Here is a 19005-nt window from a genome sequence, read left to right as displayed (position 1 = left end):
CAGTTTGGGTTCTGGGGAAATCATGGAACACGTAAGCCAATATTAAATAGCACCTCCAACTTGTAAAACAACCAGACTGAAATTACAGGAGTTGAAGGACATGAAATGGTAGCAGCAGTGGAGACTGGAGTGAGACAGCGTTGAGTCCTATGTCCGACGTTATTCAGTCTGTACATATAGCAAACAATAAGGGAAACCAAGCAGAATTTTGGAAAGCAAATAAAATTCAGAGAGAAGAAATTAAAGCTTTGAGGCCTGTTGATGACACTGAAGTTCTGTGAGAGACAGCAGAAAGCAAGTGAACAGTATGGACAGTGTCTTGAAAATAGGCTATAAGATTATCAGCAACAGAAGTAAGCCAGCCGCGGTGGTCTCGCGGTTCTAGGCGCTCAGTCCGGAACTGCGCGACTGCTACGGTCGCAGGTTCGAATCCTGCCTCGGGTATGGATGTGTGTGATGTCCTTAAGTTGGTTAGGTTTAAGTAGTTCTGAGTTCTAGGGGACTGATGACCACAGATGTTAAGTCCCATAGTGCTCAGAGCCATTTGAACCATTTGAACAGAAATAAAATGAGGGTAATGGAAATTTAATCGAATTACAACAGGTGATGCTGAATGAATTAGATTACGAACTGAGACATTAAAGGTGTAAGTGGTTTTCGTTATTTGGGTAACAGAATAATTATGATGGCTGAAGCAGAGAGGATATAAAATGTGTACTGGCAATTGGAAGAAATACGCACCTGAAAGAGAAAAATTTGTTACCATCGAATATAAATTCAAACGTTAGGAAGTCTTTTCTCAATATGTTTGTCTGGATTCTAGCTTTGTACAGAAGTGAAATTTGGATGATAAGCAGTTCACGAGAGACGAGAATAGAAGTTTTGAACTGTTGTGCCACAGGAGAATGATAAAGTATAGATGATTGGATTGAATAACTAATTAGGATATAACGAACTGAACTAGTGAGAAAAGCAGTTATGGCAGAAATTGACCAAAACAAGGAATTATTTGACATCAAACATTATAATGCAGCAGCACATCATCAATTTGACAATGGGGGAAAGTGAAGTGGCTAAAACTTGTATTGTAGTGCCAAGGACTGGTCACAGGGAGAAAGTTGTAACAGATCCTGGAAGATAATTTACTGTTAGGGCGATATTTGAAGTTTTAAAAGAACACTTTATTTCCCATTGAAAAATGTGGGCACAAGTGTAATGTGGTCATTTTGTGTCATTTTACAGATACACTGTTGAATCTGTATTAAGCATTTGAGTTCATGTAAGCATTCTCTCAAATATATTGTCAAGCACTGCAGATGGCTTGCAACATATTAAAATTTAAACACTCTTCCAGTTATAATGTATCATAATATATGGCATAGCATAGAGATACAATATGAGTTCTTTGTGAACAACAGCAATTTAAACTACATGAAGTTCGGAGTTGAATAGTATCTCCTTGTAAATACTCAGTGGACAAATCACATTTCACTTATTCTGATTTTTGGCTGTGCCTACCTCATTACAATGATGCAATTACTGTGCTGATGAAAAGGAGTTGATCATAAGTGCTGAGACAAGACAGTGTCATGTTACTGGCCAGTAGATGACATTGCTCCATAAATTCTTGCGCCTCCTAACATCACTTCACTTGCTGTTATTCTATGATGACTATCGATAAATGTCATGCTGTATAACTACAGTGAGCTTTGTTTATTATGGCACTGATTTGGACCGTTCTTCAAGATTTTCTATGAATGGATTTACTTGTTTTTGGCTTGTTATTCTGTTTGCAATTCAGAATGGATATCACTTCGTGAATCCTGCAGAGTGGAAGTTTCACTCTGGATCCTTAAAAAAGTTTTAAAATATTGGCCCTCAGATAAAAGGCCAATAAAGTGCACCAGAAAGATAATTTTATCAGACACAGTTCCTTGTTGTTCTTGTTGGCAGCTTCGATCTAGGAACCCGCCAACAAGAACAGCAAGAGACTGTGTACAAGAAGGTTTCAGTATCACAAACGCCTGGTCTGAAAAATGGAACACATGGCAAAATCATAACATGCCTTGCAACACACAAAAACCACCTGGTTTTGACCTACCACGCAAAATGTGGTCCACTCTAAATAGGATTAGAACTCGTCATGGCAGATGTGCTTACTCCCGGTATAATTGGTGTAAAATACTATCTCCTCAGTGTGACTGCAGAGAAAGACAGACCATGAGCCACATTGTCGAAGAGTGCTCCAGAAGAGCCTATAATTGGAGCCCCGACGACTTCCTGTTCACAACTCCAGAGTCGACAGATTATGTTAATAGACTTTATGTTTGTTTGTGATCCTTAAACTTAATTATATTAGTAATGTTGGATTGCAATTATTAACGCTTGTTATATTAGTGATTTGTCTGTTTCTTTCTTACGTGTCTGTATTGCCATAGCTGGCCGCGGTGGCCGTGTGGTTCTGGCGCTGCAGTCCGGAACCGCGGGACTGCTACGGCCGCAGGTTCGAATCCTGCCTCGGGCATGGGTGTGTGTGATGTCCTTAGGTTAGTTAGGTTTAAGTAGTTCTAAGTTTAGGGGACTTATTACCTAAGATGTTGAGTCCCATTGTGCTCAGAGCCATTTGAACCATTTTTTGTATTGCCATAAGATAAATAAATAACCAGACATGTGGATGTTAGTAGGACTCATATTGAATAAAACAGTAATATTTCATCTTTTATTTATTTGCAAAAGTACAAAATGCATTACTACAAAAGCATCCATTCTTTTGATATTTCAGCCTTAATACACATAGAAATAGCTCTCTGAAATTTCACAGCAGCTAGTTCCTGTTTATTATAATATTGAAGTAACAAGTACAGGAAAATCTCCTTGCAATACCTCTCTTATGGTCTTTGAGTCTCATTGAGTGTGTTATTCTTCTTCAGTATAGTTGGTAGATATTTGTTGACAAACAAGAAAAGAGTCTGAGGGAACATTGTTACAATCTTGTAATGTAATAGTACTAATTACTAGTAATCAGACAAATTATGTGCAGAACCCCACATTATCCATACCGATGGAGGAGAGGAGAGGATAGATGTTACTTGTTACGCTGCTGAGAATGGAACCGGAGTATCAAACTCAGCAAAGAAACGGCGAGGTCAGTGGTGGTCGTGCTTGTGTGCATTGGCCTGCGCGGCCTGAGCAGCTGCTGCGGCCTGCTGCGCGGCATGCTGCGTGGCGGCCAGGTCTGCGCGCGCGTCCTCCAGCTGCGCCTGCGCCTGGCCGAAGCGCGTGCGCGCCGCCGCCACCATGCCGCTCTGCGACGCCAGCTCGGCCTGCGCCTCCTGCGCTGCGCGCGCCGCCTGGTCGGCCGCCACCTGCGCAGCGTTCACCGCCGCTGTTACTGCGCGCACCTGGTTCTGCGTCGCCTCCACGGACTCGGCCGCCGTCGTGGCAGCTCGCTGCGCCTGCGCCAGCTGCAGCAGCTCAGACTCCACCTGCACCAGAGCGTCCCGCTGTGCCTGCTCCAGGTTAGCCACGATCAGCTGAAAATAATTCCTCTACACTGCTTATCTCCTTCTGGTTGGGTAATCACGAACATCGATAGGGGTTTCTCTTGATGTATTGCGGTAAATGGTGACACACTCAAACATGTGAATCATTTCCAACAGTACATGAAAAGTATAACTTGATTTACACTACCCGCCATTAAAATTGCAGCACCACGAAGATGACGTGCTACAGATGCGAAATTCAACCGACAGCAAGAAGATGCTGTGATATGCAAATGATTAGTTTTTCAGAGCATTCTTGTGCTGACATGAGGAAAGTTTCCAACCGATTTCTCATACACAAACAGCAGTTGACCAGCGTTGCCTGGTGAAATGTTGTTGTGATGCCTCGTGTAAGGAGGAGAAATGCATACCATCAAGTTTCCGACTTTGATAAAGGTCGGATTGTAGCCTATCGCGATTGCGGTTTATTGTATCGTGACATTGCTGCTCACGTTGTTCGAGATCCAATGACTGTTAGCAGAACACGGAATTGGTGGGTTCAGGAGAGTAATATGGAAGGCTGGATCCCAACGGCCTCGCTTCACTCACAGTCGAACTGACAGGCATCTTATCCGCATGGCTGTAATGGATCGTGCAGCCATGTCTCCATCTCTGAGTCGACAGATGGGGACGTTTGCAAGACAACAACTATCTCCACGAATAGTTCGACGACGTTTGCAGCAGCATGCACAATCAGCTCAGAGACCATGGCTGCAGTTACCGTCTATGCTGCATCACAGACAGGAGCGCCAGTGATGGTGTACTCAATGAAGAACCTGGGTGCACGAATGGCAAAACGTCATTTTATCTGATGAATCGAGGTTCTGTTTACAGCATCATGATGGTCGCATCCTTTTTGCGACATCGCAGTGAACGCACATTGGAAGCGTGTATTCGTCATCGCCATATTGGCGTATCACCTGGCGTGATGGTATGGGGTGCCATTGGTTACACGTCTCGGTCACCTCTTGTTCGCATTGATGGCACATTGAACAGTGGACATTACATTTCAGATGTGTTATGACACGTGGCTCTACCCTTCATTCGATCCCTGCGAAACCCTACATTTCAGCAGGATAATGCACGACCGCATGTTGCAGGTCCTGTACGTGCCTTTCTGGATACAGAAAATGTTCGACTGCTGCCCTGACTAGCACATTCTCCAGATCTCTCACCAATTGAAAACGTCTGGTCAATGGTGGCCGAGCAACTGGCTCGTCACAATACGCCAGTCACTACTCTTGATGGACTGTGGTGTTGTGTTGAAGCTGCATTGGCAGCTGTACCTGTACACGCCATCAAAGCTCTGTTTGACTCAATGCGCAGGCGTATCAAGGCCATTATTACAGCCAGAGGTGGTTGATCTGGGTATTGAATTCTCAGTATCTATGTACCCAAATTGTGTGAAAATGTAATCACATGTCAGTTCTAGTATAATATATTTGTCCATAGAATACCCGTTTATCATCTGCAGTTCTTCTTGGTGTAGCAATTTTAATGGTCAGTAGTATATGTAACCATCGGTCACAGTTGATTTTTTCTGAACAAGGGAAGGCTATGAATCTGTGCTAAAATCTCAACTGCCATAGGATCTTGCCAGTTTTTTTATCCCCTTCAGTTGTGTCACGAAATACATCTACATCTACATTTATACTCCGCAAACCACCCAACGGTGTGTGGCGGAGGGCACTTTACGTGCCACTTTCATTACCTCCCTTTCCTGTTCCAGTCGCGTATGGTTCGCGGGAAGAACGACTGTCTGAAAGCCTCCGTGCGCGCTCTAATCTCTCTAATTTTATATTCGTGATCTCCTCGGGAGGTATAATTAGGGGGAAGCAATATATTCGATACCTAATCCAGAAACGCTCCCTCTCGAAACCTGGCGAGCAATCTACACCGCGATGCAGAGCGCCTCTCTTGCAGAGTCTGCCACTTGAGTTTATTAAACATCTCCGTAACGCTATCACGGTTACCAAATAATCCTGTGACGAAACGCGCCGCTCTTCTTTGGATCTTCTCTATCTCCTCCGTCAAACCGATCTGGTATGGATCCCACACTGATGAGCAATACTCAAGTATAGGTCGAACGAGTGTTTTGTAAGCCACCTCCTTTGTTGATGGACTACATTTTCTAAGCACTCTCCCAATGAATCTCAACCTGGTACCCGCTTTACCAACAATTAATTACATGTTTGCAGCAGTTGAATGTGACACATATGTTGCGAAAATCCTGAAATTGAACCTCAATAAACAGAAACAAACTTATAAATGACATACTTTATAAAACAAACGATGTTAGCAGGTAATGAACATGTTAGCAACTGAAATTAAGAACATATGTTTCATGCCCTTATTTCAGCTAATTGTTTGTGACTCTTTTGCTAGATATTGACTCTCATTTTATTCTATTCCTGCGCTCTCTAGCGAGAAATTTACGCAACTGTCACTTCTACCTCTGCAGTAAAGGTATACTAATAACAGCAGCAGAAGAGTATGCCTAACTCTATCAAAACATCAGTATTAAATGTAGATTAATGACACATCAAAACATAAAAGACAAATACAGAACAAGGAATCTCAGAGCGATTCCCTTCATTGTAAGCAGTAGAATATGAAAACTGTGGCAAGTTTGATACGACTTCCTTAGGCTCAGATTGTTGGATCTTCTGGAAATCCTTAAGAGCTGAACTCCGCAGAAGCCATGGTCCTACACCTCTGTTACATGAAGTTAACTGGCCTCTCCAGCTGCAGTATTAAGTTTCCACTTGATGTCAGCAGTTACCAAAATTAGACTTATTTAAATCAACATGGAAAATATTCAGACTGCTTCCTAATAATTTAAATTCTGTAATGCACTGTAATATCCACAGCTAGTGGTCTAGTATTTACCTTTTATGTAAACTGAAGGTGGAAGGAAGAGAAAGGAAAGGAAAGAGAAGGAACTATTGATGTCAGCTGCATCAGAACTTTATGCGGAATCAGTGGTGATGAGTGAAAATATTTCCTGAACCAGAACTCGAACCCAAGATCTCCTGCTTACTAGGCAGTTACATTAACCACTACGCCATCCAGACACAGTGTTTATTGCAACTGCATGTACTATCTCGACACGCCTGCTGGCCGTCACACATTCCTATGTAGCGCCACCTATCTTCAGTCCCTGTCCACGAGATTCCCAGAGGAGGTCAAATGGTATTGTGCATCGACACTGAAGGTTTCTGAGTCATTGCCCATCGAGGTGAATCAGTTATATTAATGCATGGTGTCTGTTCCTATGGACATGTCTGAAAGAACAGACACCACACATTAACATAACTAATGGTTTGCAATGCTGCCTCCAGGTCATAGGAGTCCCGAGTTTGGTTCCTTGTTGAATCAGATATTCTCTTCACTCAGGGACTGGGTGTTTCTGTTGGCCTAATAATTTCATCTCATCTTCAATGACATGAAAGTTCCCAAAGTGGCGGCAAATAGACTTGAACCAGTCAGCTGAACAATCTGTGACAGGGTCTCCCAACCAATAATGCCATACCATCATTTTGATTTCAATATTGAAAAATATATTTTAATCTATCTTCTGGTGTGGATCCACCTTGGAGACTAGCTCCTAGGTGCTCCTGGCCATGATACTGAATCACAAATAAAACTTAAAAAACAGAAACGAATTTGACTCTAGGACACAAAGAACTTCCCAATGCTGTCTGTCTACTGCTATACTCGGTGTGCGTCTGTTAGAATAAAATACACACACACACACACACAAATGAAAGCATATTTCACCAAGAAAAGATTCACTGGACGATCCACTACTACATTGTTTTTGGTTGCATAAAATTGACTTTCTGATTCTACTACAGCCCATCAATCAAGCATAATTTGCATTGACTTTTAAAATTTGAAATTTATTGACAATTTTAGGAACAAGAAGTTTTATAAAAGAAATAACTTTTCTGTTTGTAATTTTTTCGTTTTTAAAACAAATTTCTTGTATGTACTTGCATGTTGCTACTTTTGCGACAACTAATGTTTCACTTTTCCCTTTTACTTTAGAATAACAGGGTGTTACGAGCAGTAGATGTATGACTGAACTGAATGACGAAAGGTCACGGGTAAGGTTGTCCCATTTGAAGATGTCCCCTGGATGAAACCTGAATTGGGCGTATATGTAGTCAGTCTTTAATATACAGCTGTGGAGTTAACGTGGCAGTACATCGCGAGTTCACTGACTTTGAATTGGTTGTAAAATGGTGGTAAGTTCCTATGGGACTTAACTGCTCAGGTCGTCGGTCCCTAGGCTTATATACTACTTAATCTAACTTAAAATAATTTACGCATGTCAGAGATTACACAAACATTCGGGTTTCTGTGATCAGCGTTGCCTCGGGTGGATCTTCCGTATTGCAGCTTATCACCACATGCGTAAACAGCTGCACAGAAGGACCAGTGTATGACTAACGAACGTCACGTCGCCATCACAGAGGAATACGGGCGATTGACGGTCTGCGGCAATAAAGATCGTCGCCGATTTGAATTGGCGCCTCACGTATCAATTTCTTCCATGCCTTCACAGAGTCAAATGCACAGTATAGACAATATCTGGCCATCGAACACACAGTCAGAGCTTGCCCGTGACTTTCGGCCACTCTGTATTCAAGAAGCGAATAACAGCAGCACGCAGATCATAAAGGAAATATCTTGGGCAAAGCACTATGTCTTTTTTTAAACATACAACACAGGCCTTGAAATGAAATTATACATTGCTTTTCATAAATAAGGAAAAACCCACAAAACCAGCAATAACTCTGCAAAACTGCAAGCAGTTTTACAAAAAAAAAAAAAAAAAGCGCTGTTCTACAGTAGTACTGTCACATGCAAACCTAAAGTATATCAGTTTATTTTCATCAACTGAACGTAGTAGACAACTGCTTGTTTGTGTATAAGATGAGAAGTAAATAAGAAAAATTGTGAGAGCTCACCTGCTTGCCGGCGAGCGCGGCCTGCGCCGTGGCTGCCGCGGCGGCGGCGTTCTGCGCGAGGGCGTTCTTGGCCTGGAAGGCGGCCTGGCCGCCCGCGGCCGGCTGCCCGGCTACTGCGGCGTGGGCGGCGTCCACGGCGCCCTGCGCGATGCTCACCAGGCCCGCCCCCACGCTGTGCCCGTGGCCGTGGCCGTGGCCGTGCCCGTAGCTCGACTCCGCCGCCTCCGCCTCGGAAGAAGCCACCGCCGGATCCGCCTCCACCTGCCGTCGCAACAAGCAAAAAGATACATTCTCATTATTCATGGATAAGCAGCTGCCAGCAGCAAGTCGTATACTCTTAGCTTACTTATTTGTTACATAGTTTAATTCTCAATTTCTTTGCGTGTTTTTGGGTACTTACATTGTTTAATTCATAAATTTCGGGCGTATTATAGTATTTGAGAGTTGTAGCATCGTGTTTTAGTACCTGAATAGTGTAAAATCGCGTAGTCTCCTTCTGCCGCCGAGCAGTGTGTCAGCAGTGCGCAAGTAGCAGCATCACTGCATTTACTAGGCAATCTTGTATTTTAATAACCGTTTAAATTTTGTATCGAATTGTTTGTGCTCTCTGTAGATTAGTTCAGACGTTCTTTGCACAACAGTATTTAGCATGAATAGGGACTGCGACTGCTGTGTTCGGATGTAGGCTGAGTTGGCATCCCTTCGCTCCCAGCTTCAGGCAGTGTTGGCTTCGGTCACACAGCTTGAGGCTGTTGCCAGTGGGCATCACTGTGGGGGTCCGGACGGGGGTTTGTCGGGGACGGCCAGCTCGTCCCACGCATCCCCCGATCGGACTACGGCTGTGGCTGCTGGGGATACTGCCCACATTGAGGCTGGCCCATCACCCGTGGTAGAGTGGGAGGTCGTCTCGAGGTGTGGCAAGCGGCGAAAGACATTCCGGAGGGCTGAACGGAAGGTCTCTCCAGTTTGTCTGAGGAACCAGTTTCAGGCTCTGTCTCCGGCTGATACTGATCTTCGGCCGGATATGGCTGCTTGTCCTGTTCCAGAGGTTGCCCCTCAGTCTGCAAGATCCGGGCGGTCGCAGAGGGTGGGCTTACTGCTAGTTGGGAGCTCCAAACGTGAGGCGTCACAAACAGAAATCCATGGGATTTAAATCTGGAGACCTTGGAGGCCAAGGTAAAGACTACCCTCTACCTATCCAATGTTGACCATACGTCCGAGTTAATGGTTCAAATGGCTCTGATCACTATGGGACTTATCAGTCCCCTAGAACTTAGAACTACTTAAACCTAATTAACCTAAGGACAGCACACAACACCCAGTCATCACGAGGCAGAGAAAATCCCTGACCCCGCCGGGAATCGAACCCGGGAACCCGGGCGTGGGAAGCGAGAACGCTACCGCACGACCACGAGCTGCGGACTCGTCCGAGTTAGAAGCTGGCGCACTCGCAAATGAAAATGTGCTGGAGTTCCGTCATACATGAACCACATGTTCAGGCGTTGCTCCAGTGGGACATCATCATGTACATCTGGAAATACAGTCCGTAGAAACCGCATATACTGCTGTCCGATTAGTCTCTGTGGTAGGAATTGTGCTCCAGTTATGCAGTCTCCGAGCAGTCCTGCCCAGACGTATAACGAATAACGCTGCTGGTATCGTGATACGTGTGTTACATTAGGATTGACATCGACCCAAATGTGACAGTTATGGTAGTTAAAAATACCGTCACAGGTAAAGCCAGCCCCACCCGTGAACAGAACACTGCTTACAAACAGGGGATTCAGGGTACACTGTTGTTGCCCCCATTAGCAGAAATTCTCTCTAGGATGCAAGTCTGCTTTGTTGAGGGCTTGCACTCGCTGGAGATGATATGGATACAGTACTTCCCTATGTAAAATCCGCCATACATTGCTATGACTCGGGACACGCTCTGGGGTAGCAATCCTCCTTTTTCAAGTACGCTGATGTTCGTGTAAAATGCATAACATCCTTTTCTCAACATCGACTGTTATGGATCTAGGTCAACCTTGTCGTACATGTTGTACGAAACTCCCGATTTCTTTAAGGCGCTGATGTAACCGGCTAAATGTAAGCTTGTCGGGATGCCCGCGGAGAGGAAAAGCTTCTTCATACAATCGTGCAGCCTCAAGGGCACTGCTGTTCTCTTTGCCATACATGAAGTGCATGTCAGCGTACTCTTCACTGGTGAAACAGCTGTCAATAGCGACTCCACGTTCGTGACTGATTGTGAGGCCAGTACGGCACAGTGCACGGAGGAAGTAGTTGCGCATGCTTAAACGAACATATAGTCGATTCCAAACCTTGAAATACCAAAGGAAATACTGCGGTATCCAGGGGCGTTTACAGTTGGTTCCGCCGGCCGGTGTGGCCGTGCGGTTCTAAGCGCGTCAGTTTGGAACCGCGTGACCGCTACGGTCGCAGGTTCGAATCCTGCCTCGGGCATGGATGTGTGTGATGTCCTTAGGTTAGTTAGGTTTAAGTAGTTCTAAGTTCTAGGGGACTGATGACCTCAGTAGTTAAGTCCCATAGTGCTCAGAGCCATTTGAACCATTTGAACAGTTGGTTCCCAATTCGAATTAATGCGATACTTCCGCAACGGCTGATCTGCGGACCCATGTTTATTGGAGCTTAATAGCTACTTTTGGCATGTACTTTCCATGTGCGAAATATTAAACAAAAACACGTTGTATTTTATACTGTTACTACTGAGAGGTGCTGACTGATTATTTACAGAAGAATGGGAAAACTGATAGAAGCCGACATCGGGATAGATCAGTTTGAGTTCCGCTGAAATATTCATCGCTGTTGGTCCCCTCCCCCAAGTCAACCAACCAACGCAAACATAACATTATACATGGCCGGCCGGAGTGACCGAGCGGTTCTAGGCGCTACAGTCTGGAACCGCGCGACCGCTACGGTGGCAGGTTCGAATCCTGCCTCGGGCATGGATGTGTGTGATGTCCTTAGGTTAGTTAGGTTTAAGTAGTTCTAAGTTCTAGGGGACTGATGACCACAGATGTTAAGTCCCATAGTGCTCAGAGCCATTTGAACCATTTGAATAAACAACTCCACTTCGAAACCGACTACATCCATGGCAGGATGACGGCAGCTGTCATCGTGTGCACTGCCCCATTCTCCTACGACTGCTGCTTGGCCGCGATTTTTTTTGTTAATTTTCATTTTGTTCACTGTAGTTCGTTGCATCTGCTCGGGGCCGACGTCGTAAGACATCCATTTACGTTCGTTGTTGATCTGTTAACTCAGTTTTTTTTTATTACAGAGGGCGAATTACTCTCTAGCCGAACACGTTGAGCTACCGTGCCGGCGTCGCGATCTGCGGAATCGCTGGGAAGCAGCAGCGATTGTCCAGCGCAGCTGTCTCCCCGCGTCCTCGTAGCGAGATATCAGCTTTCCTGCCGTATTGTGTGTGGCTCCATTGTTTCACGTATACTGCTAAAACAAGCTAGGAAATGACGCTGCGAGCTCTCGATAACAAGGCGTTCGTATGCATCGAATCTAAATGTGTGTCGTAAATTGCAACAGCCCAGAAAGATTGGCCTAAATGATTCCAAATGCGGAGAATATACAGAGCAAAATTCTAGCTATAAATCGTTCAAATTATAGTGACATGGCGAACATTTAGGCTTAACTGTCAGCGTTACATCCAGGTAGGAAAATGAACGGTCATAAAACGAACTGTATTTGTTCATGGAACGAGTCAGTACATATTTTACAAAATGCTGATTAGAAAATTTATTTAAAAATTCAAGAATTAATAAAATACGAAAAAATTGTCAAAGAGTGTAGGAATAAATAACACAGTACAGCTAAAAGTTCTGTAATTACCCGTCAGGGTAGCCGAGAGCGTTAACGTGCCGGCGTCGCGATCTGCGGAATCGCTGGATCGAATCCGCCCGGCGGATTAACGACGAGGGCCGGTGTGCCAGCCAGCCTGGATGTGGTTTTAGGCGGTTTTCCACATCCCACTGGTTGAATACCGGGCTGGTCCCCACGTTCCGCCTCAGTTACACGCGTCACAGACATTTGAAACACGTTCGCACTATTTCACGATTTACACTAGGCGCAGACAGCTGGGGTACACTGATTCCATCCCTGAGGGTACGGGGTGGCGGCAGGAAGGGCATCTGGCCACCCCTAAAACTAATCTTGCCAACTCCGTTCTAACCACGCCGACCCTGCGATCGCTGCGGTACTATGGCGTAAGCAAAAGAAAGAAAGATAGAAAGAAAGAAAGAAGATAGAAGTTCTGCAATTCTGAACTACAGCCAGGAACTCCTGTGGGGTGGTTTCACGTGTTTCTGTTCTGTGTCTGTTGCCTTCATTGATATTTATCAATGATACACCAGAAACATGAGTGATGGCTTAAAAATATTCTTTTTGTAGATGACATGAGTATTGTCGTGAAAGTCGTAAATGGTACATGGCTGTTTCAAGAATCCTTCGCCAAACGCAACATCTTGGATGGTTTCCTTTACCCGTTACAACTGTGGTCGAAAATTACTGAAGCAAAGTTATTATTGGAAGCAGCAAAAACCAAAAATGTCAAGAAGTATGCGTCTGCAGTGGTGTAAATTGCACCGACCACATAAAACTAGTTAAAAGGAAGACAAACGTGAAACAGAGATTCACCGGACGAACTACAAAAAGTAATATAAGAAAGTGGTACATTACGCCCCATCGTTCGACCAATTTCTGCATATTGCTCGCCAGCCTGGGACCCATAGCAGGTAGGAGTAAGATGAGATGCAGAAGATACAAAGAAGAGCGGTGTGTTTCTTCACGGAGGCGATTTACCAACCACAACAAGGACACCATTAAGAGAGGTGTTATGCGCCACGGAGATGTATTGTTATGATTCCGACAGTGTTACTTCCAAGACGACTCAGACATTATATCATATTCTCCCATAAATATCTGGGAAAATGACCATGAGAGGCAATTCACTCAACATCTGGCTCATACGGAGACTTGCCGATTGTCGTTTTTCCCGCGCACTATCCGCAAGCGGTAATAGAGGTCCCCGACAACCATTGTGGTTCCATCAGAGGCTGTAAACCGTCTTTCGGAGTTAAGATGTAGATGTACTGCAACTATATTCCGAGAATCGAAGACACTGTTAATTAATAGGAGTACCCTTAACTATGTACAGTTACGAGAGGTCTTCAAAATGTAAGCTACACATTATCACCGCCGTCTGTGCACCCTTGTTGACCGTTGGTACCTTTTCACTACGGCTTAATGCGACACTGCATTTGGTCCACATACCGCTGTAATTTCAGGGTGAATCTGTGTGCAGTTTAGACATTTTGTCCACAAGAATCGTACTGTCTCACGCACTTCCACTGTGGAGTACGTTTTCAGTTTCCGCCACATTTCAGTATCGAACAGCGTGATGCCCTGTTATCCGTCCCGCAGCAGAACTGTTTCTGCAGGAAACCCAGAACATGAACTCTCGTCTGACAATGCACCACTGTAGTTGCGCATATGTCTTAGTATGTGACGTCATGTGTGAGCTACTTTCTGAAGTTTCTACGTGTTAATGACCATATTACGTACTTTCTACATCTACATCTACATCTACAGCTACATCTACCTAGATACTCCGCAAGCCACTGTACTGTGAGTGGCGGATGGTACCTTGTACTACAACTAGTCATTTCCTTTCCTGTTCCACTCGCAAACAGAGCGGGGAAAAACAACTGTCTATGTGTCTCCGTATGAGCCCTGATTTCTCCTGTCTTATCTTTTTAGTCCTCATGCGCATCGGTGGCAGTAGAATCGTTCGGCAATCAGCTTCAAAAGCCAGTTCTCTAACAATACAGTTTCTCAACAAGAACGTCGCCCTCCATCCGGGGATTCCCATTTGAGTTCCCGAAGCATCTCCGTAAAGCCTGTCCGGCTAGCCGCGTGGTCTAACGCGCTGTTTCCCGAGCGGGAAGGCGTGTCGGTCCCCGGGGGTAAGTGTCGAGGTCCGGTGTTCCGGCCAGCCTGTGGATGGTTTTTAAGGCGGTTTTCCATGTGCCTCGGTGAATTTCCCCTTATTCCGCCTCAGTTACACTGTGTCGGTTTCCTCGTACGCGTACACCACGCAAACATTCGGGATTACACTCGTCTGGTATTAGACGATCTCGGGGGGTCCACTGGCGGCCGAACCACACAGTAACACGGGGTTCGGTGTGGGGCGGCGGTGGGGTGGGTGGACTGCTGTGGCCTGTTGTGGGGTTGTGAAATACTCAGGGCTACGGTGGAACGAAGTCTCTCCGTCGTTTCTAGGTCCCAGGTTTAATACGTTCATACACTCCTGGAAATTGAAATAAGAACACCGTGAATTCATTGTCCCAGGAAGGGTAAACTTTATTGACACATTCCTGGGGTCAGATACATCACATGAGTGTATATCCACCTTTCGCAGCAATGCAGGCTGCTATTCTCCCATGGAGACGATCGTAGAGATGCTGGATGTAGTCCTGTGGAACGGCTTGCCATGCCATTTCCACCTGGCGCCTCAGTTGGACCAGCGTTCGTGCTGGACGTGCAGACCGCGTGAGACGACGCTTCATGCAGTCCCAAACATGCTCAATGGGTGACAGATCCGGAGATCTTGCTGGCCAGGGTAGTTGACTTACACCTTCTAGAGCACGTTGGGTGGCACGGGATACATGCGGACGTGCATTGTCCTGTTGGAACAGCAAGTTCCCTTGCCGGTCTAGGAATGGTAGAACGATGGGTTCGATGACGGTTTGGATGTACCGTGCACTATTCAGTGTCCCCTCGACGATCACCAGTGGTGTACGGCCAGTGTAGGAGATCGCTCCCCACACCATGATGCCGGGTGTTGGCCCTGTGTGCCTCGGTCGTATGCAGTCCTGATTGTGGCGCTCACCTGCACGACGCCAAACACGCATACGACCATCATTGGCACCAAGGCAGAAGCGACTCTCATCGCTGAAGACGACACGTCTCCATTCGTCCCTACATTCACGCCTGTCGCGACACCACTGGAGGCGGGCTGCACGATGTTGGGGCGTGAGCGGAAGACGGCCTAACGGTGTGCGGGACCGTAGCCCAGCTTCATGGAGACGGTTGCGAATGGTCCTCGCCAATACCCCAGTAGCAACAGTGTCCCTAATTTGCTGGGAAGTGGCGGTGCGGTCCCCTACGGCACTGCGTAGGATCCTACGGTCTTGGCGTGCATCCGTGCGTCGCTGCGGTCCGGTCCCAGGTCGACGGGCACGTGCACCTTCCGCCGACCACTGGCGACAACATCGATGTACTGTGGAGACCTCACGCCCCACGTGTTGAGCAATTCGGCGGTACGTCCACCCGGCCTCCCGCATGCCCACTATACGCCCTCGCTCAAAGTCCGTCAACTGCACATACGGTTCACGTCCACGCTGTCGCGGCATGCTACCAGTGTTAAAGACTGCGATGGAGCTCCGTATGCCACGGCAAACTGGCTGACACTGACGGCGGCGGTGCACAAATGCTGCGCAGCTAGCGCCATTCGACGGCCAACACCGCGGTTCCTGGTGTGTCCGCTGTGCCGTGCGTGTGATCATTGCTTGTACAGCCCTCTCGCAGTGTCCGGAGCAAGTATGGTGAGTCTGACACACCGGTGTCAATGTGTTCTTTTTTCCATTTCCAGGAGTTTACATACACACAACCATCTCTGTAAAACCTACGTGTTCTTCAAACTTACCGCCGGCCGCTGTGACCGAGCGGTTCTAGGCGCTTCAGTCCGGAACCGCGCTGCAGCTACGGTCGCAGGTTCGAATACTGCCTCGGGCACGGATGTGTGTGATGTCCTTAGGTTAGTTAGGTTTAATTAGTCCTAAGTCTAGGGGACTGATGACCTCAGATGTTAAGTCCCATAGTTCTTAGAGCCACTTGAACCATCAAACCTACCGGTAACAAATCTAACAGCCTGCCTCTGAATTCCTTCGATGTCTTCCTTCAATCCGGCCTGGTACAGATCCCAAACACTCGAGCAGAACTCAAGACTAGGTCGCATCAGCGTCCTATATGCGATCTCCTTTACAAGCTAATCACTCTTTCTCTGAAATTCTGTAAATAAACCGAAGTCGACTATTCGCCTTTCATACCACAGTTCCCACATGCTCCTTCCATCTCATTTCGCTTTGCAACGTTATGCTCACATATTTAAGCGACTAGACTATGTCGAGCAGGACACTAGTATCACTGTATCCTAACATTACAGGTCTGATCTTCCTACTCATCCGCATCAACTTACATTTTTCCACATTTAGTGCTAGCTGCCATTCATTACACCAACTGTAAATTTTGTGTAAGTAGTCTTGTATCTTCCTACAGTCACTCAACTTCGACACCTTACCGAACACCACGGCATCCTCAGCAAACAACCGCAGATTGCTGCCCACCCTGTCCGCAAATCATTTATGTGTATAGAGAACAACAGCAGTCCTATCACACTTCCCTGGGGCACACCTGACGATACCCTTGTCTCTGATGAACACATGCCGTTGAGGACAACGTACTAGGTTCTATTATTTAAGAAGTTTTCGAGCCACTCACATATCTGCGAACTTATTCCATATGCTCGTACCTTCGTTAACAGCCTGCAGTGGGACTCCGAGGCAAATGCTTTCCAGAAATCTAGAAACATGGAATCTGCCTGTTGCCCTTCAGCTATAGTTCGCTGTATATCATGTGAGAAAAGGGCAAGCTGAGTTTCGCACGAGCGATGCTTCCTAAAACCATGCTGATTCGTGGATATAAGCTTCTCAATCTCAAGAAAGTTTATTATATTCCAACTGAGAATATGTTCAAGGATTCCGCAGAAAACAGAAGTTAAGGATAATGGTCTGTAATTCTTTTACCCTTCTTATACACTGGAGTCACCTGCACTTTTTTCCAATCGCTTGGGACATTGCGCTGGGCGAGAGATTCACAATAAATGCAAGCTAGATAAGGGGCCAATGCCGTAGGATACTCTTTGTAAAATGGAACTGGGATTCCATCTGGACCTGGTGATTTATTTGCTTTCAATCTTTCAGTTGTTTCTGTACGCCAGGGATGCTTATTACTATGTCTTCCATACGGGAGCCTATCCGATGGTAAAATGATGGTATGTTTGTACCACTCTCCTGTGTGAACGGTTTCTTGAACGTGAAATTTAAAACTTTGGATTTCGTTTTGCTATCTTCAACTGCCACACCAGACTGGTCAACAAGGGACTGAATAGGAGCCTCAGACCCGCTTAGCGATTTTACGTAAGACCAGACTTTAGATTTGATCAAACGCGTTTGAGCTACAAAAACTGTTAAGTGACAATGATCACTCTTTTCTTCGATAACGCTAAAGCTCGGTGTGAACTGTTATCTGTAATGAAACCTTAATCTCCGTATGACTGATGCAGAATTTGTGGTCAGTTCAAAAGCATTTGCTTTCGTGTAACTTACGTTGGCGAGCTGTCCCGCGTCCTCGGCTGCTATAGCTGAGCACCACAGCCCTGCGCACAAAGAGAAATGCAGATTAAGGAGCATCTACATGACACTTCAGCAGGCAAAACATAATTAATGTCCTTTCAAAATGACTTACCCACAAGGACGAAAGCAAAGACGGACTGCATCTTCATGATGATAATAACCCTAAAACATGAGAGTTCATATCTGTAAATTTTAAATGTCATTCATCTGGACAAAACGTTTTATGCATTTTTAAGTAGATATTCTCTCTCTTGACGTTTACTTGACAGCACAAAGATTTTCATGTAAACGAACAAAAATGTATTACAACTATCCAAGAACAAGTTATTGATGTATGAAAACAATTTAGTGTTAGTGTCGTATTTGTATACATGTCTGCAAGTAACGGACTTTTGCAGTCTATGGCTTTAAAAATGTTTAACATTGCTTCTAGGTTGTCCACGGATATGGATGTAATTAACGGGTCCAAATTAAAGATTTCCCGTACTCATTGCCACAGATTTAAAGTAGAAATTATATTACATTATTAGGTGAAAACTGAAAGTTAGTGGTAAATTAAGAAAAGCAACTGTCACGCAGGTTTGGATTTTATCGTAACAGAAATGTGAACCAGTGTGCTTGAACGCAGTGGTACTGACCTGGGATCAGCTACAGCTACCTGTGTGAAAGGAAAGCGGGAACTGGCGATGGTAGAGGGCGAGAGGCGAGTATTTATACAGGACCGCAGGCCCTTCCGCGCGAGCTGCGGGAAGAAAATCCAAGCAGCAGCTGGTTCGCTTTTTCTTCACAGACATTGCCCGACTCTTGTTTCTTGCTGAGGTCCTTTCTATCTCGGAGATGACTTTCAGTTTCCAGGCTACAGACGGGAGTAATTCACGTTCACGACCAATGACACATTTCATCTGCAATACGCCCTGTCTTTGGTAAGTATTAGAAATTCTAAAAGTGGGACGACGTAACGAGCTAGTTGTAATC

At 45.6% G+C, this 19005-nt stretch overlaps 1 protein-coding gene across 1 annotated transcript in view; it reads right to left on the bottom strand.

The window, feature by feature from the left end:
* Positions 1–2726: 2726 nt before the first annotated feature.
* LOC126471297 (translation initiation factor IF-2-like) overlaps positions 2727–19005 on the bottom strand; it is a 197779-nt gene continuing 181500 nt past the window's right edge. Inside the window, exons 4-8 of the mRNA XM_050099417.1 lie at positions 18669–18772; positions 18143–18192; positions 18004–18053; positions 8519–8779; positions 2727–3533 (exon numbers count right to left, since the gene is read on the bottom strand). Coding sequence (XP_049955374.1) covers positions 3147–3533; positions 8519–8779; positions 18004–18053; positions 18143–18192; positions 18669–18772 — 852 coding nt within the window. The 3' untranslated portion in view covers positions 2727–3146. The remainder of the gene's footprint in view (positions 3534–8518; positions 8780–18003; positions 18054–18142; positions 18193–18668; positions 18773–19005) is intronic.

The sequence above is a fragment of the Schistocerca serialis genome, chromosome 3 (genome assembly GCF_023864345.2).
Source record: "Schistocerca serialis cubense isolate TAMUIC-IGC-003099 chromosome 3, iqSchSeri2.2, whole genome shotgun sequence".
Taxonomy (NCBI): domain Eukaryota; kingdom Metazoa; phylum Arthropoda; class Insecta; order Orthoptera; family Acrididae; genus Schistocerca; species Schistocerca serialis.
Note: the sequence above shows the minus strand (reverse complement) of the source record. Positions and strands in the feature narration are given on the sequence as shown.